This window comes from Megalopta genalis, chromosome 5, assembly GCF_051020955.1.
Source record: "Megalopta genalis isolate 19385.01 chromosome 5, iyMegGena1_principal, whole genome shotgun sequence".
In the NCBI taxonomy this organism is placed as follows: Eukaryota; Metazoa; Arthropoda; class Insecta; order Hymenoptera; family Halictidae; genus Megalopta; species Megalopta genalis.
Window position 1 is genome coordinate 22,400,408 of NC_135017.1, and position 25,451 is coordinate 22,425,858.

The following is a 25,451-nucleotide window of genomic DNA, read 5'->3' on the forward strand; positions in this document are numbered from 1 at the left end:
GCGCCGGGCGTCAAGACAAGAATCTCCCGACGTTATGGTCGGACAGCCGATCAAAACGTTCGTGGCACGGCGTGGCACGGTGCGCTAAGCGCAAAACGCGCAAAACAAGGGAGTCGGCCCGCGGGGCCCGCGGGGAATAATCTCGCGTGGTTTGCGCGATATACCCGACGGAGTTTGGATCGGAGAGATGCCGGGTGTCCGTCGGTGGCTGGTCGCCTAACCGGGGATGGAATGGAATGGACACCGCGGCGGCGGGAATGGGGCTGGGTTGGACGCGGCCCGGAGGCCGCATTAATAAAACATTAAGGTTTTGTAGACGATGTATCGATGTAGTGTTTATATTATCTTCTTTGATGTCGACATGTGAATTGGACAGATTTGTTATTCAGACTCCGTACATAAAAGTGGTGAAGTCTTGCTCCGCTCCGTTTGTGGACAGGACTCCGCGACTGTTCGACGGCTCCACGGCCTCTCCACAGCTTCTCCACGACCACGAAGACGGCCACGAAGACGGCCACGAAGACGGCCACGGACACACGGCCGGAACGAACAAACGCGGACCCGGACGGATGGACGGCCTGCTTCCAAGTCCCTCTCTCTCTCTCCCTCTCTCTCTTTCTCTCTTCTGGTTCCTCGATGCGTCGCCTGTCACTCATTCGGCCCCGGCCGACGAGATACCGGACAGCGGGAGAGCCGCAGGGCCCGCGACAGCCCCCCGAGTCGGTCCGCGGGCCCGTCGAGGCCCCCACGGAAAAACTGACACCGACTACCGCGTTAGAACTTTCCCAAACGCGGACCGAACCGCGCCGCAAACGTCCACCGGCCGCTTCCTGTTAATGGGTTTACAACAGCGCCGCCATCGAGGACCGCTTTTTACCTGGCACTAGGAAATGGGTCGGTACAATTGAATCGTGGCTTCTTGCTCTCCGATTAGAGAACCTGACGTCTCTTCTATCGTGCCGGCTTGTTTACCTTCGTGTTCCGGGGACGAGACAATCCGGTGGGGTTCTCTCGGTTCATCCCTCGGGATACGATACCTTTAGTAATTTGTCGCTATATAGATTTTGCAAAGAATTCGTTGTTGGACTAATTTTGATCTGATTTTAGAAAAAGGACAACCGATGCTGGGAGAATTCGCTCTTTCGAGAACGCGGCGATGATATTTTTATCTGGGAACTTGAGGAATCACTGTAAAATATAGTAATTTTTCTCTAATTTGCGCTCGGATTGCGCACAAAAATGGACAATTTGAGAAGAGGAGATACGATTATTCGAGCATTGCGGCTCGTTTTTATAGTTACCGATTGTCAACAACTATCTCATCTCCTCTCCTCTTCCTAAATTGTCCATTTTTGTGCGAAAGCTGAGCGCGAATTAGGGAATTATTGTAGTCTAATACTTGTCCATGCTATATTCGACATGATGCCGGCGATTTTTTCGGAACACTTTTCTCGGAAAACTAGGTTATGTATCGAAGATATAAACAATAGGAATGTTGAACAATACAGTTTCATGTGTTGTTATGTACACGATGAAATGTTTGATATTTCTGACGTTAGAAATGCAATCCTGATGTCGTTATTAGGCTCCTCACGATTATTGTTGCACCGTGCGCTGGAAGCCAGAAATGTCTACGATCATTTTTATGGAAGACTGTTTGTAACTTTAACCATTTTAAATCTTTAAATTTTTAATCTAAATTTTGTCTCTTTAAAGGTTCTTAAATACAATGGAATCTCGATTATCCGGAGGAAGCAGTGTGGCATGGATGTTCGGACAATAGAATAGTCGCATTGCCAGATTTCATTTTTATTGATCCGCACGGTAAATCGTTTGGACAATAGATGATTGCAAGATCGGATGATCGAAGTTACACTGATGAAAAATCAAGTAAAAAATTAAAGACCAAGACTTCGGAAATCGGAATATTGAAAATTAAACGATCGAGGACAGGAAAATTGGCGATCAGAAAAATCGAGAGATAGAGAACATTGAAAGATAGACTAATAAAAAGATAAGATAAGAAAAATTAAGGAACAGAGAGATCGAAAGATGAATACATATAGAAGGATAAAAAATGGATAAATAAGCAAATCGATGGGGAAAGGAATCGTGGCCGGAAAAATCGAGTAACAGAGAAATCGCGAAGCTTCGACATCGGACCAGAAAAGTCGTTTCAAGAAAAGTAGGAGCCGATGCCGAGCGTTCCACGCGCGACGGCCGCGTCTCGACTTTACTCCCGAGGAACGCTCGGTGGTATCGAAGCGCGTCTTTGGATGTCGAGAGCTCTCCCGCCGTGTCCCCTCCTCTGAACTCGGCACCGTGATCCTGAACCTTGACTCTTCATTAATCACCCCGCGGTATCAATGACTGACTGAGTGACTGACGCCAGCCAGAAAGAGAGAGAAAGAGAGAGAGAAAGCGAGCGAGAAGGAGAGAGAGAAAGAGTGAGAGAGAGAGAGAGAGAGAGATGTATTATGTATTTACAGCGTTCGCGCGAAACGCTCGCGCTTTCCGCCGCGAGTTTTCCAGGCGGATCCGGACGGCGCGGCGGCGACGGCTCGAGGAAAGGACCCGACCGGAATTTTATACCGTACGGTTCTCAATGAAAATTCCTCCATTCCGGATTACATGCTGGGGCGGGTTTCTTGCCTCGGTGTCCCGCGAACCAAGGGAGAGAATCCATTAAGCATGGGGCTCCATAGCGGTGGATGGTAACTACGGTTTCGGTTGGGGTCATCGTTTGATAGCTTTGGAAGCCTTGTCGGGCTTTATTGGATTTAGATACTGTGGATCTTTTTACACTATTCGCGACACCGATTAATCGTTCCGAGATTTCAAACGGTGTTCCTTCGCTAGACCATACTGCTTGATCGAGTATGGTTCTCTCTATTTTAAAGTGAGATCCATTTTTCGAGTAGATCGAAAATTTGGGACTGTTCGAGTGCACCGGTCTTGTAGATGCAACAGAGATATTGCTTTGAGGATTTCTTTAGCCGAACCTTGCGCTGCATTCCTGATCAGCTTCTTATACGTTATGCTCGCAGAGTCTACCATGACAGTGCATACCTAAAGCACTTTTCGAAGAGTACTTGGTACGGTAAGATCTCTTTTGAATCGACAGAAAACTTAGAACATTTTGAGTCCGCAGTTCTCGAAGAGACAATAGAAATATTAGTTGAGCTATTTACTTTTTATCCAAACCTAGGGGCGTGTCTCTAATCAGCTACTCAAAGACTATTCTTGTGGTGTCTACCGTCAGAATGTATACAGTAATGTCTCCCTTACTGACGCTCAGATTGTTCACTAAATCGGATAATTTGGGAAGAGGAGATACGATTATTCGAGCCTTGCGGCTCGTTTTTAAAATTGTGGACAATTTATAACTATAAAAATAAACCGCAAGGCTCGGATAATCGTATCTCTTCTTCTCAAATTGTCCATTTTTGTGGTCAATCTGAGCGTCAATTAGAGAGACATTACTGTATCTAGAGTACCTTTTAAAGAGTCTGCAGGTTTCGTAAACGCAATAAAAGTGTCCCCTTCAGTATTCATTCGAACTGCATCCCCCAAATCGCCATCCCCTCAAAAACCTCGTCCACTTACAACGGCAATCTCAATCGCATCCTACCAACTGATAAAAACTGCAGAAGATCGGGGCCCAATAACAGTCGAAAACTATCATTACTCCAGCAGAAGGAAGAGTATCGGCAACGTCCCCATCAGGTTCTCGTTTGTCCGACCGTCTCTGGCGGACAACGGTAGTGGCAATTTCGCCGTGCAACCGGTACAGTCCTCCATCTGTGCTCCAAATCACGGACGGCAATCACCGATTCACGATTACGCGTGGAAGCCGGCGGATCCGGCGAAACGCAAAGAATCGATAATTCAACGGTGCCCCGAAGTCGGTTCACCGATCGTTCGGTGAGGTCTATCGTTACGATCTGGACATCGAAAGTCACGGTCGCCTTGGCGAGACGCTAGTCGAAAGAATCGGCGGAAGAGAGAGAAGAAGGGGGGGAGGGAGCGAGTGAGAGAGATCGAAGGAGAGTTGGCTCTCGCTCTCTGGACCGATCGAATCTGCGACGTCATCGTCGGTAGCATGGTGAATCACGGTAGAAAAGAGAGTCTTGCTCGCGAGGATCGTGACTTGCGTCCGGGCCTTGTCTTCTCTTGTCTCCTTGTTACACGACTCCTGTCCGTTTCGGTAGTTTTCGAGGGTGTGAGGCTGCTTTATCACAAGCGACCCCCCGCTGTTGTCACGCGATCTTATCGGCACGCCTCGATCCTCGATCCCGGTCGCTCACGAACCACACGATCACCGATCCCGGATCGATCCTGCGGATCCTCTGTGCTCCGAGGCGCGCCGAGCCTCCTTTTTAATTGAATATCGGCGGATTCGATCCCTCTTCTACACTCTCGCAAGTTTCAATACGTATTCGTGTAGAAACGATACTCTCGAGAACAAGATCATTTTCTTCTCTCCTTTCTCAAATTTTTATTTTGATCTGTCTACAAATGATACTCTGGAATCAATTGAATTTCTCTTCTCTAGTTTGAATTTTTACTTCAACGTGTCTGGAATAAATTAATTCTGCTTCCTCCTCTTTACAATTTTTATTTGGATTTGCCTAGAAAAGATGTTCTGAAACAATTTAATTCTTTCTTCGCTCCTCTTTGAAACTGCTGTTTCAATTTGTCAAAAAACGATGCTCAGGAATAAATTAATTCTTTTTCGATTAAAATTTTTATCTCGATCTGTCTACAAATAATACTTTAGCATGAATTAATTCTATTCTCCGCCCTTTAAAATTTCTATTTGAATTTAGTAACGATACTCCGGAATAAATGAATTTCCTTTCCCCTCTCTAAGATTTTTATTTCAGTCTCTCGTACATTGATATTCGCCGGACTCCTAAAGCTTTTTTTATTTCGACACATAAGAAGCGTATATTAATCTGTCATTCGATAAAATAATGTTCGCACGAAGCGTCTAGGCTTCAGGAATCGCTTTTAATCGAGTATAAAAATTTTGTTTTTCGTTCAGCTCTTTTTGGCTGATCTCTAACGAGCGCTAAAATTCTCGTTTCCTTTTTGCTTCGTCCCAGATGAGACGTATCTCCCAGGTTTCTTTCTTTGCAGTAATTTATTATTCATTTTTTCGATAAATTGATACTTACTGAAGTGATTCTGACAAAGCCCCATAGCGCGCAGCCACTTTAATTGAACATAAAACAGATACTTTTTGCATTGTATAATCCTCGGTCGCGTCTCTTCATTCGCGGAATTTTTAATCCCTCTTAACCGCGAAGATCGTCACCCGTCCGATCGAAACCGCGAATCTCCCCGTTTCTCGCCAGAAATGAAGATGCTCCGGACAGATCACGATCAGGTGCTCGCTAATCGTCGCGATCTCTCATTAAAATTGGCCAATTATTCCGCGCCGGTTGCTGCTCGTTATCTTTTAATGTCCGTCCTGGTCGGAGCTATTATTTTCTGGCTGCGGTGAAATATAATCATCCGAGGTTTATTATCGGTAATTACGGATAATCCTCCGATCGTCTCGAGGCCCCGATTGAAATTAAGACTCTGTCGAACATGGTAGCCGGCCAATTAAAGAACGATCTTACGCGACCATAACCCGAGACGAGAAGAGACGAGATGAGAAGAGAATCCGCGCGCGCGCGCGCGCGACTGATAACCCCTCGATGCCCGCGGGCATCGCTCGATCTTTCGACTCCGGATGTTATCGTCGCCCGTGGAATTTCAGCAACCCGTCGTTATCAATAATTGTAAACACATAACAATTATCGGTTTACGAGCCGCCGGCAATTAACACGATTTTTAATGCGTCGTCGATCCTCGTTCCGACCATTAACGAGCAATTCATAAAGCGTTATCGCGCGCCAGAAAAACTGTCTCGTTATCTCGTAGTGCGCAACATTTCTTGTAATTGAAACGACGACAACGTGGCCCGCGCTCGGCGCCATACACGGCCGGGAAACGCTCCGCTATTGCCGTGTAAACAATGAATAAATTTCGTCTTACGATGATCGATGCCACAACGATTTCGATGTAACAACTTCGCGCGAGCGTGCTCGCGTACGAAGAAATTGATTCGATCGTTTCCTGCGAAAACGTTTCTATGATTTCGGCGACTTTGAAACGAGAGCCACGAAACCGGTCGTTCCGACCAACGCAACGAAGGATTAAGCTAAGAAACAGGCACGAACGAAATACAGGTCAAATTCGTAGGTGTAGCTCTAATTAACGCTTGTGAAACGTTTCGTCAAAATCGACCCGTGTATCAGCCATCAGGGGTATCCTTGTGAAGGCGTTGTTCGCTGAAAAGCACTAAAGATAATTGGCTTAGCGTAATCGAGCTTCGATTACCGGCAAGGCCGTGACATTCTTATTTTAACACTGTGTTATTGTCTTCGAGCTTGCGGAGATAGCTGATTCGGTCGTAAAGTCGCGTCGCGTCGACTGTCGACCGTCGATTTTGTTCGGAGCCGATGTTCAACTTCGATTCGTTCGAAAACTACACATCAATTAATAAACGGAAGCGTCGTTCGTGCGTCGGAACGCGAACGATTGAAATTGCAGCAGAGTTGGGCACGAGGAAATGATTGGCCAGCCGTGTGATTCTGTACGTCATACCATTTAATAATTACAATTTAAATTATATAATTATACGACCTTACGCGTACGGTGCTCTAGGTTACGTAGATGTAATAAGTAGGTATTTTAGTTAGACTATTACGTATATTACATGGAATGAAGTAACATTTGAGTTTGACGCTACACGAACGTAATACTTGAGCTTAATTTAAAGTGGAGAACGCATCCTTCGCACCTGACGAGTAAAACAGCTATTTTCATCATTTCGCGTATTGAGAGACCCGGCCCTATCTGTTCTCCGTCGATCCGATCGATCGAGACCGAAGGATAATCGTCCGCGGCACATCTCGATCGCCACCACGCGTATGTAATGTGTGTGCTTGTGTATGCGTGCGCGCGCGCGTTTTGTGTGTAAATGTGCGTGTGGTGTGTGTGTGGTGTGTGTGAACGTGTCTCTCATTAATTCCCCTCGCAAATGGAACAAGGAAACACCCGAAATTCGCATTCATAGGTACGGAACGTGTTGTATACGACACGCGGCGTGAACAACAAAAAAAAATAATAATAATAACGAAACAAATAAAATACAAATATTAACACTGGACCAAGTCATTAGCAACAGGCTCACTCTCAATAGAATAATAGCGATAATATCAATAATTTTTTTCAATGATCATCGTAATAATATTAATAATAATAATATAATAATAATAATAATATTATAATAATAATAATTAGAATCCTCACTATTCTTTTATTTAAATATCCCTACAGGCGTGCCAGGCGTTAACGAAGGAACAGCCGAACGTAGACGAGCGACGACAGCTACGCATTCTCCTTCAATTGCATCGGACATATCACACATGAAACGAGCGAATCCAATTTTTTTTTTCTTTTCACTATTTCCCATTATCGGTCGGCTGAAGAACGAGAAAAATAATTCGTGGAAGCCGGGGCTCGTTCGTTAGCGCCTCGCACGATAATAACGTCATTCAATATCGTGTTGTCGTATATTCAATAGCTATGTACATTTTTCAACATTAGCCTAGTCCTTAAAATCTCTCTTTCCGCCTTGTCCGTCTTTCGCCTCGCGATATCTCGTCACTCTTTCTCTCTCTCTCTCTCTCTCTCTCACTCCCATCCCTTTCTCTCTCTCCCTTTCTCTCGGTCTCTCTCGCGCTCCCACTCTCTCACACTAGATATCTCAATTATATACTTTTTTGTTTTAGATCCCTGTATTCTTCCGAATTTGCTTCGCGTGCCGCGCGGTCCGGACGCCATATTTAAACGCGGGAACCGACCGCCTCTAGAGCTTCGTTCCGTTTCATTTATCAGTTACTTCGTATCACAAGATAACCAATTGACGCGCCTCGCGCCGCGAACACACTATCTAAATTCATTTACACACCTGCCGTCACCCGCGCTCGATCGTCTCGCCCGTGGCGAACCTCGTCCTCTTCGTCCTCTTCCTCGAGGCTCCGCTCGAAGTCTCAACGAGTCCGTTCGAACTATCGCGGGCAGATGCGCGGTGCAACTGCGCGGCGAAGCGGCACGCGCGTGCGCGACCTACAGCGGTTCTCAAACGTTCCAAAAACCACCCCGAGAAGTCCCCACGATTTTTTATACAGAGAGCTATACGCATTCTCGCGCGATTATCGCTTCGACTGGGAACGCGTCGTCTAGACGACTATTCCCCGTATACTTTAGCGCGACGACGACGACGGCGACGGGACGCTTGATTTCGCTGGCGCGACGATTTTTGAACGTGGAAAACGAGCCGCCTCGGTCGATCGGGACTCTAAGACGCTTCTAAACGGACGAGGATGCAACGAACTTTTTTTTCTTTGAAGTAAGAGAGTACGAGAGTTTATAATACAGACGATCCTCCTTCGGTCATCAAGATCGCTTAGAGTACAACCGACGATGCGTGTTTTTTTCTTTTTTCATGTTGAACACTGTTCGGAACGTTCGTTAGTAAAAGTTCAATGAAGATCTCGCGATCGAACGTATTCAGCTGCTCTGCTACAATGATTCTAGGCTCGGGCGGCTTCGATATTTCGGTCGGTATTCGTCGACGAAAGCGTGTCTGCCTCCGAACAGTGGCAACCGGTTGCTTCGAGGACCACGGATTATTTACAAAGAGTCTTTGCTGCGAGCTCGCTGCGCGTTCGGAGCTCGCCGAATTGCAGAGGAACGGTGGAAGATGAGGAACCGGGGTGCGTTCCCGATCGTTTCTTTCACTCCGTAGGAACAGCGTCGGATCGCGAACGTTCTCCCAGAGGGCCCGATCGAGCGAGGACGAGCAGGGACGTTCACAGCAGCCTCGGTATCGAAGAACGGCAGAGGATAGATCGAGTATTGATAGGCACCTTACAGACTACGTAGTGGAGACTTTAACGTGCACATAGAAACGACGCTCCGCCGAGGGAACGGACCGCGTACGATCCTCCTCCCGAACGCGAACGGGGAGCCAGTTCTCTTCTGATTATTTTTTTTTCTTCGTCCACGAACGAGCGAAAGAAGAGAGGAAAGAGGAAAGTGGAGGAGGGAACAAGGAAGTAAGTACATCGGGGCGCATCGTCTGCCGGACCTTCTCTCGTCCGCGAAACGTAGTCGGTTTTCCTTGGATGGGGGGGGGGGGGGAGGAGTGGAGGTGAGCCCAGAGGATGCGAAACATTGCGCGGGCTAAGATAATTAATTAATTAGTCGTCCGAATTAATTAATTACCCAGACCGCTAAATTCTACGCCTTAAAACTACTATGATTCGGTTTCATCTCACCCGCTGAGGTGGCTGCTCGCCGGCTATCAACATCGGTACTTTGTAATCTACGAGCGGCGAGAGCACCTCGGAGCGCGTCCAGTCCATTTAATCGGGCGCACGGCGTGCTTGCAGACAATTCTCGGCTTCCCTTCAGCTTCCAGCCGTCACGGGGCCACGGGCTAGATCTCGTTAACGCAGGATAGACCCCGGCGCGACTTATTTTTCATGTTCTAAGGACTAATAGAGGATGGGATCGTCTTGGGCGAGCAGCAAGATCGTTTAATTATTTCTTTAATTAGTTCAGAAGAGAAAATGGGATTCCTTGGTGTGCCCCGCGCGATGATCCCGAGGATACATGCCAGCCTCTGCGAGCCTTATTTTTCATCTTCCAGAACGAATAGAGAGCATCAGGAAGATGGGATCTCGTTGGTTGTGCAAGATCCTTTAATTATTTGTTTAATTGCTTCGGGAGGAAGTATAATGTAGACGGAGAAAAAGCTGCCTGTGGAAGATGCCGAGAACGCGGGTCAGCCTCGACAAGACTTTTCTTGGAGTTCTAAGACGTACGAAGAGGATAGAGAACCTTGAATGTACATAAATTATTAAACGAGGAACGAAATTTTTATCTTCTTCCCGTCTGTTGCGATTTAAGAAAAAAGTTCCGATGTTTGGTGGAGGATTCGTTCTTCTTGCACTATGAAGAAAACCTGGTGATCACTTAAAGGCGCATAACGAAGTGAAAGAAACAGCCTTGAAACGGCCAGGAAGTCCGATGCTTCGCGGAAGCAATTTGTAAATCGGTTCTCATTTCTAAGTGTTTGCAGATACTTGAAGAGCCAACTGCGTTTGTACATATCGACTGATCCCCATATTTGAACAATTTTCAGCCAATCTAAGACAGGATAAAGAAGGCAGAATTGTTCGATTTAAAAAGGAAGAAGCCGCCAAGATCTTGGCGTGTCGAAGAATAGGAAAATAGGGGAGGCAGAGAAAGGATCGAGGGTTCCTGCGTCTGGCCACGCGTCCTACTGGAAGCGAAGTGGTCTCGGCTCGGGCGGGTCATGCCCGACCCAGCCGAGGTCGGTGAAGCCGTTTAGAAGTTCTGCTCGCCGTACATCCCCGGGAACCGGACAGCGTGTGCTCCGAGCTCGGCGGGCGAGAACTCGTCCTATGTGGCCAAGTGAGCGAACTGGCCTGGGTGGGGCGCGAACTGGTAAGGGTGGCCGTACGGCGACATGTGGTACGGTACAATGTTCATGCTCGCCATCTTGTGCTCCTTTTTCCACTTCATCCGCCGATTCTGGAACCAGATCTTGATCTGACGTTCCGTCAGGCAGAGGGCGTGCGCGATCTCGATCCGACGCCGCCTCGTCAGGTAGCGGTTGAAGTGGAACTCCTTCTCCAGCTCCAGGGTCTGGTACCTGGTGTACGACGTCCTCTGCCGTTTCGTCTCGCCGTTTGCGTTCACCGTGCCTGAAACCATGATTTCACCGTTAGCACATGGCCCCGTGATGAAGCAGTGAAGTTGTTTTAGAAGACATTTGCTACGAGGACTACCAGCCTTGCGAGGCCACGTCAAGATCAAAGTTACTTTTAAAATCGGATAGGCTGTTTAATTAGACTGGATCCTGCTAAAAGTTTGATAGACCGATTTTTTATGTTTCGTTATAAAGTTACACAATTGTTTTTATGGTTTGTGCAGAATTAGAAGGAGCAAGCAAGGTAGTGTCTTAATACACTCCATTACAGCTATCTAATGCTAAGATTTTAGTTTAAATTTCCTTCTCTTTTTCATCTACTTCATGGTTCATTTGATCTCTTCTTCTGCAATTTTTGATATTATAAAAATATCTCCATGATATTATAAAAAAGAATCGTACGAACTTGTAATCTTGTTTTCATAAAACAATACGTGATAATTCTAGTGTTAACTAAATCATCTTTAACTCAGTTCTGTATAGTTTCGTGTAGTAATTGGTTCATAATTAGATATTGATCTACGCTACATATAGTTGTCGAGCATTCAAAACATCCTTGTCCAAGATTTTAACTCAGATATCACCACCGTCACTTCATCAGCTTGGATGTTTCCCTCCTGAATCAAATAAATCATCTTCGCGATACATAATTGATTGCAACGTATGACTAGAATCACCTGCAGCAGCTCTATGAATCTAGGATTCTAACTGGTACAGACTTAATGCAATGCAATCTAGACTGATCGTCTCCCACCTTAACTACAAGAACACCTGATCAGCATCTTACCGGCTGCCAAGGAAAGTGACAACATTTCCTGACTATTAGAGCAGGTTACCCTAGGATTATCGACGCGGAGCTGATAACCCGCACGGCCGGTTGTCGAACGTATCAGATGGACATTCCCTCCTGAGTCTGTAACTAGCTCGCACCCAGCCGGAACTCTGTTGAATTGAATTCCATCGGGTAAGCGGTCAATCGCAATCCTCGGAACAATTTAACCTTCTCGTTTTAGCACATTCGACGCGTGTCACCGGATCTATTGGCCGCGTGTCGCAATCGAATCCAATCGAAAAACTCGACCAGTTCCGTTGAATGTCGGGCTGGGCCGATTGTCGAGGCTAACACGCGGCTAATCGGCTCCAGAAGAGGAATTCTACATCGTGATTTCACGATCCGACGTGCCGTTGTATTTCTTCAGCATGCTAATTTGCCTGCATTCGAGCGGGACAATCGAATCGAGAAGATTTTTTGAGCGTCGTAATTTCACTAGGATGTCGGACTTTCTTCAAGATCTAAATATTTCTTCGAGATCTACAGTTTCTTCAAGACCTAAATTTTCCTCGAGATCTTAAAGAGTTTATTTATTTCAATAACTTGTGCAGTTTCTCGTGTTTTATGTTTCCCTCATAAATAGATTGTAGCTGTTCGTGCAAGATAAAAATTGTCTGCGCCAATTCCAAGAAGCAAAAATCAGTTAGAAGTGTGTCTCTTAATTTGGTAATCTTAATAAGTTAATAACAATGTTATCGACGTTCTAAAATTTCTTTAATCTTTCCACTGTTCTGTATTTATTCTACTAATTTCGTTCATAAATGCAGAGAATCTGCAGTCTATTCACAACCTGCACCCACAATGTTCCCGGCAATATCTTTACATGAAAAATGTATGAGATACTCTCGAAGATCGTCTCTTTCAAATACGAAAACACTGTTCGAGCCAAGTCCGACGATCTTCGAGAAAACAAATTTCAAAGATCACACATCTATGACCAACTTCCAAGAGTCCCTGGATCCTAATGGAAGAAATTTCAATTTCTACGCAATGAAACCAGAAAAACTACAATGATCAGCGTGGAATAAATAACACGGAGTGTTAGTTGGTCAGTGTCTAAGTTGGCCAGTCCATATCGTGCGCACCCAGGACCCTATCAAAGTGCCCGTACCGGGAGGAAGTGTCCGTCGAGGGTCCAGACTGTCTCCGAGCGGAGACATAGGTTGTATCGACGTCAGCGGGACACGGATAGCGATTAATCACCAGAAAGGATCCACGATCGAGAGCCGGGCTCGATCCCCTGGACCTCTGTGCGCGTGCCGGCCTAGCTAGGTTCGCGCGTTCGGCTGTCGTATAATAATGAGCCCGGCCGGAAAGAGGAATCCCGGTTACAAAACGGCTAAGTGTGCCGGATAAACGATATGCGGGGACCGCGGTCCGACAGTCCGGGACACTATTTATTAAAAAGTCAAGCCAGCGACGTGCTACATCGGGAGGAAAGCGATAACGCGGCACACGAGCGGTCCCGGTCATTAAGCTTCGCTGGACATCTCTGGAAAGCTCGGAAACGGACAGCCGACCTCGAACGCAGAAATTTTTCGTCTCCTCTATTTTCCTGTTGCTGCGAGCTCGGGGACAATTTCTGGTCAATGCTCTCTGATCGCCTGCGAGGTTCAGAGACCCCGAAGTCCGAGGAACTTTAAGGGCAATAATTGTCTTTTAATTTGTACAGGATAACGCAGATTACTGTGCTCTTTGGTTTGGTTTCTGGCACAATTAACTCTATACTTATCGGATAAGATATATTAAAATTTGTTATTGAGAAGTAAACGAAATAAAAGATTGTGGTAACTGGTTTTAATATCATAGCGTTTCTTAAATTTAAATAAGAAATTTTTAGCTCTCAGTGTAATCGAAAAGCTGAACAAAGTCTGCGCTTAGCTCAATCAATTTATGTTTGGCGAAATTGTGTTTCAGTAGCAAGAGAACAGTACATATTCTTCTTTTAAGGAATAATACGATGAAAGATATGTTCTCGATCGAATTTGTTTAGAGCGTTGCGAAGTATCTTCAGCTGGAGCGTCGTTTTATTTTCGACGAGATCGGTCGAAAGTTGTGAAATTGCTTTATTTTTGGAGTATGTAGGTGATACTTCTAATCTAGCTGTCAGAGTGCTGACATCCTGATAGAATAGCCGGCAGATAAGATACGTCACGATCATGAGGAAGCTGCTATGTGCGAGTCTTCTAGGCTGGAGATCATTTTTTAGAATGTTTGTTGTGACACGTTTGGAAAGGAGAAGCAAATGTTGGTACAATATTTCGTTATTTGAAAGCAGCGCTTAGGTTGTAATTTGTTGGATATTTCGATTGCGTTCTTTTTTTCCTTTTTTCTTTAAGATTTCAAAAGGGATAATACGATGAAAGGGGAGAATGGGGAGAGTTCCCGTTTCGGATGGCCGATTGGAACAGGTGTGAGGCGAGACGGCGTCGCGCCTCCAGCGCGATCATAGATCCATGTCAATGCGGATATTAAAGAGTCGGCTCATTTACAGCAATAATGAACACGCTATTAATAGCTGTGCGAGGGTGAGAGCCCGAGCCGCGCTCAGGGACAGCGGCTGCAGAGACTGCAACGGATGCATTCGCGAATGATAAGTTTTCGCAACTGCGAGAAAGTTCGCAACAGTACGCAAGAACATTCTCTAATCTCGTAATTAGATTGTTGATTTTTAGTCAGTTAAACCGTCGGGCACGAATGAAACTGTTACAACTTTCGATTGGTTCTGATGTAACAGCAATCTTTCGACTTTCAATTTTTCTGTTCCAGTAAAACAATTATAAAAAATTCGCCGAAACTTTTATTCCACGTATATTTATTCGTGAACACAATAACTTTACTTCTATTTCAACGTGAAACAGGAAAAGAAATAATTCCTATGTTAAAAGTTTACCGAACAACGCGTATTTATAGAAGTTTGCGGTTAAATTAAATCTACGAAACGAAGTAGAATAGAACAATTGCACAGACATGATTTACTTCACGAGTCAACTCGCAATAAATTGGCAAAAGTATTTTTCTCGAGTTACTTGGATCGCACGCTTTTCTGTTATCTTGTTCACTGAATATGCAGAATAGCATTTGCCAAAGTAAACAAGCTGCGAAGATGATTAATTTCGCAGGTACTCCAGGTTCGAGTAAACACTTCTTTTCGAATTGATTTGTTTGGAGCGCCGAACCAGGTCTAGGTCAGCACTATCGCAGTCCAATAAATGGCCGACTGAAAGCTTTCCCAGTGACAGAGTTTGATTAATTATCTGCCGCACACTGAATAATCCATGAGCGCTCATTTCGCTGGCTGGAAAACTGTAATTCACCCGCCGGGATAGATAGAATCGTTTAGATAGCGTTGTGTACATTGCCAAGTGGCGTTATTGTCACTCGGTGCGTTCTCGATGGGAAATCGTGCACACAGGGATCCATTCCTTCCTCAATTTCAAGAACCCGCGCTTAAAAATCCAAGCAAAATCAATTTTCTTCTCGCCGTTTTCTTATTTCAGCGAGTGCAATATTTTAAACCAGATTCCAATGTAAATGTATGCATGTCAAAATGTTGAGAAGACAAGTGAAATAAATTATAAAGGTGTTACAAATTAACTAAATTCTGAATTAACTTAACAATAAATTTGTTCAGTAAACAATACACATATTAATTAACAATAACTCCTTGTTCCTCAGAACGAGGAAAATGTGGCTTATGCGACCATGATTCTAACTCACTGACATCTTAACATTAAGCGTCAAGAAACACACAGCATGTACGCATACAAAGCTCTTTTATAGCATTAAAATTATGTGTTCACCCATGGTGTCGAATTGTGAGGCTAAGTAACCATTTCCAATGAATTCAATTCGTCTCGGTTTTGTTGTCAAAAATTGTGGAACGAATTCCCGAGCGCAGTTTCTGAGATTGTAAATCAAGATCGACAGCAGTATTTGGATCGACCGGCCGCTCGATCCATGGGAGCACAATGCTCGTGGTAGCATTGGCGTGCGATCGGATTATGCAGAGCGGATGGTATTTATCCAGCAGGCGATAGAAAGCCCGTTAATAAAGGGAAATTTTACGCAACAATGGCACCCCGGCCGCGACTCGGACCGGGTGATTAAACGATTCGTTTCATTCGTTCGCGATTAATGCGCCTCTTGTCGGCTGAATCCCCGGTTTCGCAAACCGGCGTATCGGCCAATCACGCGATCCGAATATTAAGATCTAACGACTAAATCAGAGTATTTACCGAGGCGGCGCGGCTCGCCGGCGGAAAAGCGAGAAGGTAACAGGTAATTGGTATTTAAAGCCGCGACCTCGAAGGTTTCTATGATGCTCGTTGCCCGCGAGAGAGCCTATTCATTACCAGATAGTCACGGCTTTTGCAACAACCGCCGCCGCGGAGATAGGTGTAATAGGCGGAGTTGTATCGTAATAACACCGTTGCAAAATTATTTATGGCTCGGGCGTGCTGAGCAAATAGGTAAAACAGCTGCCAAGTGACCAGCCCGCGATCCAGTAGCCACGGCCGATGCATTAGCCGCTCTACTCGCTGAAATAATTAGCCTAACCGCGGAGCGTTACGCGCCGGCCACCCGTTATTATGCGCCGGCCTTTGATCGCTCACTTTTAATTCCGTCCAGCCACCTGACTCGATCGAGACACCTTCCATTACACTTGTGCAACCTTTGTGGACACAATGCCTACCGGTAATTCGCCTAATTGCTGTTACCTCCGGTCTCCTGTTCTGTTCGTTCAGCAACGAAGTGACTGCCGCTTGAGCTCCGAGTGAAAACGATTTAGAACGATTTCAAATCATTCGCAAATAGGAATTGACGACGCCTTACTAGAATCTCCACTGGTTTCAATCCCTAACTGAAGAGGATCTTTCTTAGACGCTTCAATCTCCATTAAACTTTCATTCAAGGTAATGTAGAAATCTTTTGCTGTTCTTTGTCATAGAAGAATGCCGTTAAGAGAATGCGATCTTTATCGTACTTAGGTCTTAGGTCTTAGGAAGTATTAGAAAAAATTAATTGCAGATGTACTAACGTTATACGTGATAGTTAGACTGCGAATATTGCATGTGTGTGTGTATATAACATCGTAAAATCTTTAGAAAAATTCGGTCAGATTTACATTCTTTTCGGACCGTAATAAAATCGTTAATAGAAATTGGAATCAATTCGCGTTTCACCGAAGATCATGTGCCTCAATTAAGAAGCATGTGGGGTCAATAAAAAATCATGTGTACCAATGAAGAAATTTGCGATTCAACAAAAATCATATGTTCCAGTCGAGGCACTGGTGTTTCGATCGTGTGTTACAATCGCGAAACTTGTAATTTCCTTATTATAGTTATTTATTAATTAAACCGGCTAATTGCTCTTTAAATTACAGAGTATAAAGCAAGCTAATAAGTTAGTTAGAGTGTGTACAATTATATTGACCATAAAGGGTGCGGTAGGTTTCCTGTCTCAGGATATGACGGTGTCCAAGGGTGAAAGGGGGGAGATGAAGTTACAAACTGAAACTTACCGAGACTATCAGAGACGGTTATCAATTTGTTTATCACTTTATGGGCAAGCAAACGAAGATCGCGTGTTGCAACGAAGAAATTTGTGTTTCAATGAAGATCACAGTGATCGTGCAAAACACAACCGCAAGAAAAGAAAGAATTTATTACAAGTAACTTCTTCGTACACGCCGCGGGAAGTGCTAAAACTGCATTTCTAACGAACCGGCTTAAGGCTGCATCGACTGCATCTGCGGTACATGCGCGAACCGAGCACAAAGTCCCCTCGACAGACCGAATAATGAAAGAACGAATTTCCGGGAAATTGTCTGGACGCAGAAGGCGATGCCGACCGATGTTCCAATCGCCTATCGACGCGATTGCTATGAAACGGAGCGCCGGCAGAGACCGTGTCATCGGTAAGGACACCGCGGCGGCGGTTTTTCTAAATCCTCCGGCCGATGATTAATGGCCGTCCACGCGCGTTTCGCCGTGGCGTCGCATCGTGCCACGGCCTGAAAGAATGCTGCGACCAAGGATTCGCAGCAACAAAGCCCTCGGGCCGGCCCTCGCGCAACCGAGCGCCGCCTTTTGAATAATCTGAATGCGCTCGCGGATCCGTATTCGACCGGCAACGCGAACAAAGCGGCCCGGATAATGATCCATTATCAGCCATTGATAAAGATAGCCCGGGAACTGGCGCGATTCCGTGACTCGAATACGCGGCCCGAGATTTCTTTCCTGCTCTCCCGGGGCCCCCGGCCCAACATGATTAATCGATCCCTGCCGGTCTTGTCAACGTCGATGCACCGGAAGAATGCGGGCCCGAGTATCGTTGTTTCGTTGTTTCGGCCGGCAATCGATATTTAATTTTCTTGTTAACCCCTTGCACCGTTGCAACACCTGATGAACATTTTGCACGCGATCCGCTATACACGAATGTGTTAATCGTTTCTTCTTGTTTCCTTCTCGTTTTTTACGTTTCTTATTGTTAATAGCTTCTCGTGATTCATGTTAAGCAGCTGCGAAACGAACCAGGTTTTACTTTTTCATCGACTTCACATCTTTCATTTTATGAATGCTAAAATCGTAAAGATCGTCTCATTGAAAATTAATGAGTCTTTTTCAATACACGCAACAATTTCAGTAAAAATGACGGGAGGTATAAATAAGCATATTACGAAATCGTGAACAAGTGCGCGATGCTGCGGGTGAATGTGTCAGTTAAGTTACGCGTCTGTTAAAATTAATCGTCTTTTAATTTCACGAAGTTGTTGCCACTTTTTTCTCAAACCTTGGCAGATCGCGTCAACTCGACTCGGTCTTTTTCGCCAAGATAAAACATTTTCGCGAGATTGGTTAAACGCGACTCTTATTTCGGAGGATCGAGGATTCGGAATCGATCGGCGCAACAGCGATAACACGGAGAAAGAATGGAAAGATCGTCGAACCTTTCCCTAAAGTTTTCATACGGGATCGATTCACTAGGTGGTTGCGGTAACGAATACATGTAGTTGTGATAAAAATGCAAAGATAAGAGCCTAAGCAAGCCCAAGTGCGGCTAATAGGGTGTCATTAACGATAATACGTAATTCTCGAATACAGGATGACCGAGATTGGTTCCCCGAACAGCGAGCCAGCAATTAGTGACCTGTTTTTGTTCGTGGAAGACGGCATTACCGGTAATTAAAGAAAAGCTGGGCCGCCGAGAATGATCACGGAACGTTTTATTAGCCATTTGTTTCGAGGCACGTCGCCGATTATAGTCGGCCTGAATCTCGACGGTGGATCTGCGAAAAAAGAGAGGAGAAAAAAAAAGAAACGCTCGGGCTTATCGTCCGGCGATCAATCTCTCTCCTTCCTGCGATTACTTTCGCTTTGAATATTACACGTCCGCCGTTCCGCTTCCACGTAACAATATAATTCTCGCGTTTCTTTTTCGAATCGGGTTCGAGGCAGATTTTCGATAGCCTCGCGCGTTGAGCTCCGGCGTTCCTCGGCGACCCAGCGCGAGAGTAGAATTATGCCGACTGTGCGTCTCGACGAGCCGAGTCGTCCCCACGGCAGAAAAACGTTGACAGTCGTTGACGTGCTAGTACATGTTTGCATTAGGAATGGTCGACGCTCGTGGAATCAGTGTTGCGTCATTTCACGAGATTCTCGGGACGAAGACCAAGCGCGCGCGCGCGATGATCGTCGATTTTCTAGAATTCCTTCGCAGGAATGCCGAACACCGCGGTGTGTGAAATAGTATTTTTCTTTTGTTTTTCCATTTTCTTCGTTGTGCTTTTTATCGCGTGTTGTTGCGTCGACCGGTGCCGCCGGCAACGGCAAGTTGTAGCCGCGAATGCTCTTCGAGCGCTTATTATTAACAGAAAAATGTTGGTACAGAGTCGCGCTAAATTTCTGAGCCACTACTCACTCGTGCTGCAATCGTGTAATCGCGATTTTTGTATTTTTTGTTTGGCACAGTGCCGGAAATTGTAGAAAATCTAGCGAGATCTCGTATTGTGTTAATTAGAAATCTGAACAATATAAAGTGAGTATGTATTTGCATAAATATCGCTCGCGACGAGGTACTGCATTAATTAAAAATACAACACGGTCTACGCTGAATATTTATACGAAAATCAATCTCGACGCGATCTCGAAACAGTAGAGTTACAATTTCTCGGTGTATTCGCGTTTCTACGAAAATGTAGAAACCAACTTTCGAAATTTCACACATCTTGAAAATTGCAGACGATTGCGCAATCTAATAATAACAATCCAACTGGATCACTGAACGCATTTTCCTATTTTTCGCCTCGGATCGAACGAGCGTCGTCGTCGTCGTCGTCGTCGTCGTCGGCCGATGAGTATCGATTAGATTGTCTAATTGCGACTGGCGGTCTCGCGTTTTCGCTGCGAACCTCGGTCGCTTCTGAATTAAACATGAATTGCGAAACGCCGGCGTTACATTCGCTCCTCAGATTACAGGCTTCTTTCGCTTTCGCATCTCGTGATTAAAATTGAAAACCGCGTTCTCGCGGATTTATCAAGATTTCACAGGAAGACCTTTGCCCGAGTCGAACGAATCCGAATTTCACCGGGTTTCTCTTTCGTCCGTCGATCCTCGAGGATCGACGATCGAAGCTCGCACGATCGAAGCCAGCAGATCGGAGCTATCGGATCGAAGCTGGAAGACGGAAACCGAAAGATCGGTGGAATTCAATCGCGTTTCGAGTGGCGGCAACCCTCGAGAAAAGGGATCGACGACCAAATATACAGACTGTCGACAACGGTTGCAAATAAGAGCAGCTGCGAGTGCTCGCATTGTTCCCCTTTCTGCTAGCATTACAAGAACAGGATCGCCGCGAGAGAAAGAAGAAAGGAGACGGCGATAAAGCGCTCGTTCTATCAATATACAGGCGTCTAGCTACAACGCGGGATTCTTCGCTTGTTACAGAGATGTGTTACAAACTGCGATGGCTACATTGATTGGACCCATTGAGGATCATTCGCGTCTTTCGAAGAGCTTGCCCAGCTTTCTGCTGGCCAAACATTTCACGAAAAGCTGATACCACCGACGAGACTCTCGATCGACGGACGTCTTTGAAGATTATAGTGAAATTCTGAACAATGTACTCAGATTATCGTTTCATCTGATTATAGATGGCCGTAGGCAGTAGACAAAAATTCGGATATTTTCGAGTAGTTTAACAAGATCTTGATGAATCAATTTCGATATTAATAACATGGCCTGTGCTAATATTTTCTAGCTAGTTGTTCCGCGCACAGTGAAATGCACCAGGTTTTAGTTTCGCACATAATGAATTTGTATCGATAATTAGACTGTGCATTTTACGCACTTATGGTTAAATTGAGTAGCTGCAATTTAGAATAGAGTAGAAAGATTGGAGGGATTTAAAAATGTCAATGTAGTGTCTTCAATCTGTTAAAATGATCGCTGACAGAAAGAACTTGCTATTTAGTTTCTATTTGTTGCAATTGGTGCAGCGAGCTTTTATTTTGCATAAAAATCCGTAGTCTGCTGCTAATATTCTTCGACTATGACCAGGTCAAACATAATCGAAACAGAGAACAATACGCAAACTAGATGTCACATCCTAATATAAAATCGCCTAATTTACTTTCAGCAGTCTTTGAATGCTATTCAAAAGCTGACACACGAAAAGCAGAGTACAGAAAAATCTCCCTAATCGACGCTGAGCTTGGAAGGAAAAATGGACAACTTGGGAAAAGGAAATACGATTATCGAGTTCTGCACCTCATTTTTACAATTGTTGATAATCTGCCACTATAAAAACGCACCGCAAGACTCGATCAATCGTATCTCCTCTCCCCAAATTGTCCACTTTCGTGTACAATCTGAGCGTCAATTAGGGAGACATTACTGTAAAACGCAACAATTTCTGCAGCCTCGTTTCCAGATCGTTCGAGCTCGCGCGAGCAACAATGAAAATTGATTCACGATGCAAGAAGCGACGCTTGCCATTCCGAAAGTAAAAACAAACGGAAGATCGTTGGCGCGGAACAGCGCGAGCTCCGGGCGAAATCTCTCGCCTAATAATAAATTCCGGCGAGGCAAATCGAAGCTTTATTTCTCGGACGGGTTAGAGCCGGGATCGCGGAGCCGGCCGAAAATGTTTGACATCCACGAGAGGATGGGAGGAGGAGGGGAGGGTGTCCGGGGGACGAGATGGGGCGACAGGGTCATCGCGAGTCGCATAGCTGTCGGTGTTGTTAAGACAGCGAAGGCGACCGGTGTAGAATGAGAGACTGCGCTAAGCGCAGGGCCGTGTCGTGTCAGGAATCCCGGTGTCACCTCGTGTCGTGTCTAGCGTTTTCGTGGCTCGCTCTTAATAGAACCGGCCACTCGCGTGTATTCGCATCGAACGCGAGAAAGAAAGAGCACACGGGCGAGAGGAAGAGAGAGAGAGAGAAACGGTTTGGAACCGAGCGTGTCACTGGCTGCCACTCTGGAGACCGTTTCTGACCCGGCTGACTGACAGACCCGGCTGGCTGAGCCCGACTAAAGCGTGACCAGGATAACCTCGCTGTTAGAGCCTTCTGCTCTAGCCACGGCGGTGATGGCGTGCCATGGAAACGATTTGATTCCGGTGTCAAAAGTGTCGATGACTTTCGGTGGGAGGGCTTCGATCGGGAAAGGCTCGAGCTGGCTGGAGCTGGTTGCAGCTTCCGTGCAAATTTGAAGGTGCGTTTCATTGATTTCTGAGAGTGCAACAACTGCAGGTATTTTTTCTGAATGATAGGAACATTGAAGAAAAGGCTTATGAAAGTTCAAGTAGCATATGAAAGCATTGGAATAGATTTTAGTATTTTGGAAGGTGGCGGGGACAGTAACGCTTTTGTGAATAGAATTCTTGCGGTAGGAATTTTTCTAGTCGGTGAATCTACCATGCAATTGAAGATTAAAGCTTCCTCTTCAAAACTAGTTAATATAAAATGTTGTACGATTTTTTTTGGCCGTTTTACGATACAGAAACGGAGAACCATATTCAGCCCTTGTACCTTACGTTACTGTCCAGATCGCGATACATCTATCATTCGAAGTTCGATAAATCGACCTAGAAAAATTGTAGATCAAAATATAGATAGCCGTAGCAAAGAGAAAGCTTCAATCTTCAATGCTGCGGTAGACTAATTCAGATAGAAAATTTTTCCACGATTCTACAGACGTATCGAATCATACCATTTCTGGGGAAAGAACGCGTCTATAATTTTCCATTCACTGTGTCATGCACAAACATCTTGGAGGAAACTTGAACGATGCATTGTAAAAGTAGATTGCTCAAACCTTAAAACGATGCAGAATCAGTTCTCGCGTAATTCCATGTTACGAGCTCATAGATAATTTTTCGAAAATCCATTTGCAAAATGCTCTCCGAAGCACATAATGTTCGCAGAGGTAAGAATCCACAGAGTTCGGAGCCTATCGAACACAGAGCCCGAAGATTACGCGAAGAGGGAACAAAGGGCCCGCAGAAAAGGACCTAGCGATTCAGATATCTCGGCGTTACGGAATTATCTTTCCCGGCGTGCAATTAATCGCGTCCGCCGAGGATCGGCGCGTGCAACTGGTGGACCGCGGTCAGAATTGCTCGATTAAACGGGCCGGCCAGAATCGGCGGCACGGGAACGAATGCACCGACGAGCGCATAAACGAACGCATAAACGAACGCGTAAACGGCCGCGTGTCGCATTCCGAGAGCACTCGCCTGCCACGCATGATAGCGTTCCGCGCGCGGCACCGGATTCTACGAATGTATATATAGAATCTCACTACCGGTGCACCCTGCCACGCGTATCTAAGTGGTTATCTGATACGGCAGCGAGTATATACCGAGGTCCTCTTATCGGACGCTGCCATCCGACCGATCGATCGGGGAATCCCAAAGAAAGTAATAGGAGCTCGGCCGCGAGTCGCGGCCTAATGATAAGAAGAAATTAAGTGTCTTTAGGGCTGTTCGGGAACCGAGGCTCCTCCACAAAAAAAAGAAAAATAAGAGAAAGATCGCCCGGGACCTTGAACTTTCCACTGCGGGTTTTCCAGAGGTGCCAGCTGAAGTCCGACCAAGGTGGCTGCGATCGTAAGAAACTGTGTCGGTGCTCCTCCCTGGTTGCCCGCATGTTGCTGTTACAAGTTTATTGGGGAGCAGGTGCAGTTTGCATCTGGAGACTGCTCGGTCGTGGCTGCCTATTTATCGTCCTCGGTTCGGCTAGGTTTTATTCTTAACTTCCGCTTGTAACACGTTTGATGACTCGATTGCTCCTCGGAGCTGGTTGGTCGAGGAGCGCTGGGTACCGAGAAAAATGCAGTCGTTTTTTTCGTGCTGGAGCTATTCGTTTCTCAACCTTGAGACGCTCGAAACGATAATCTTGACTTCACGAGATGCCAGTTCTTGTCGCAAGGTGTTTAAAACGCTGTTTGCGGAGCTGAAGTGACTTGACAGTCCTTCGAAAGGTAGCAGAAGCTTGGTGACCAGTCTAGACTGACTCTGCTGGCTCTTTATACAGGCTGTCCCAAAACTGTCTCGCAATCCGGAAATGGTGGATACCTTAGGTTATTTGAAGTAACTTTTTCCTTAGCGAAAATGCAAACCGCGGCTTTGTTTACGAGTTATTAGTGAAAAATGCCAACCAATAAGAAGCGAGCTCTGCTGACGTGAGGCGGTCGAGCCAACGAGCGCGCGAAGCCCAGCTCCGCTGATTGGCTCGGCCGTCTCGCGCCAGCAGATCTCGCCTCTCATTGGTCACTGATTTTCGTTGATAACTCGTAAACGAAGCCGCGGTTTGCATTTTCGCTAAGGAGAAAGTTGCTTCAAATGATCTCAGGAACCCTCCATTTCCGGATTACGAGACATTTTTGAGACACCCTGTAGATTTAGGATAGTTTGATAGCCCCAGCTTTCACTCGCTTTTCAACATCAAGGTGTTTCAGTGTCTTTTAATTAACGAACAACCGCTAACGAAATCTCAGTACTCGCTCTCTGCCTATCTATCTAGCTTCCGATAGTTCCGTCGACCGCTCCGGGGCACCGATAGCACCCTGGAGACTCCAATGAGACTCCAATCTCATCGCAGCCTCATCTCGCGTCCTCTTCTGCTTCAAATTCTCTAGTTTCCCCTATCTTCGTCAGCATTACCGGACTCCCGCTAATTGTCCATTAGCGTCGACCTAGGCTCGGGGAACATCTTCAACCCTGGATATCCTTGATCCCGCAACGCCATAAATACGCATTCCTTCAGCCAGCGAGGAGGAACGGTGATCTCGTCGCGGTGCAAGAGATGTTATGCATTTCATGAAAGGCCGCCGCGTACCGGAGGAATGTCGTTGCCAGGGAATCCGGCCCGTAGAGTCTTCGGGATCGGCTCGACCCTTAAAAACGGCGCCTCCGGAACGGTCTGCGGGGAGAAATGGCGGTATGCGAGGCACTGCTTCCTCCCCGCGAGGCTGGATAACGATAGCAGCACCAGCCGGAACAAGTCCGCGGCGTTGATTCCTCGGCGTTGCATGATGGAAGCCGATCGCGGTTAACGGCGATGATCGCAGATAACCACGGGGAACACGTAGAGAGCGTGCAACATGTTGCTAATCGGTGTAACACACCGCGAACAGAAACAAAGGCGATCTTCCGCGGCGCGAATTAATTAGGCTTGTTTTCTAGCTCGTTGATGCCGGATCTTGATAACCGGCGAAATTAAGTTACCGAGGCCCGTTGCACTCGTT

At 45.9% G+C, this 25,451-nt stretch overlaps 1 protein-coding gene across 1 annotated transcript in view; it reads right to left on the reverse strand.

Annotated features, from left to right (window-relative positions):
* Positions 1-6,642: 6,642 nt before the first annotated feature.
* LOC117219802 (Sex combs reduced) overlaps positions 6,643-25,451 on the reverse strand; it is a 55,014-nt gene continuing 36,205 nt past the window's right edge. The window contains exon 2 of the mRNA XM_033469246.2: positions 6,643-10,856. Within this exon, the coding sequence (XP_033325137.1) occupies positions 10,552-10,856 (305 nt within the window). The 3' untranslated portion in view covers positions 6,643-10,551. The remainder of the gene's footprint in view (positions 10,857-25,451) is intronic.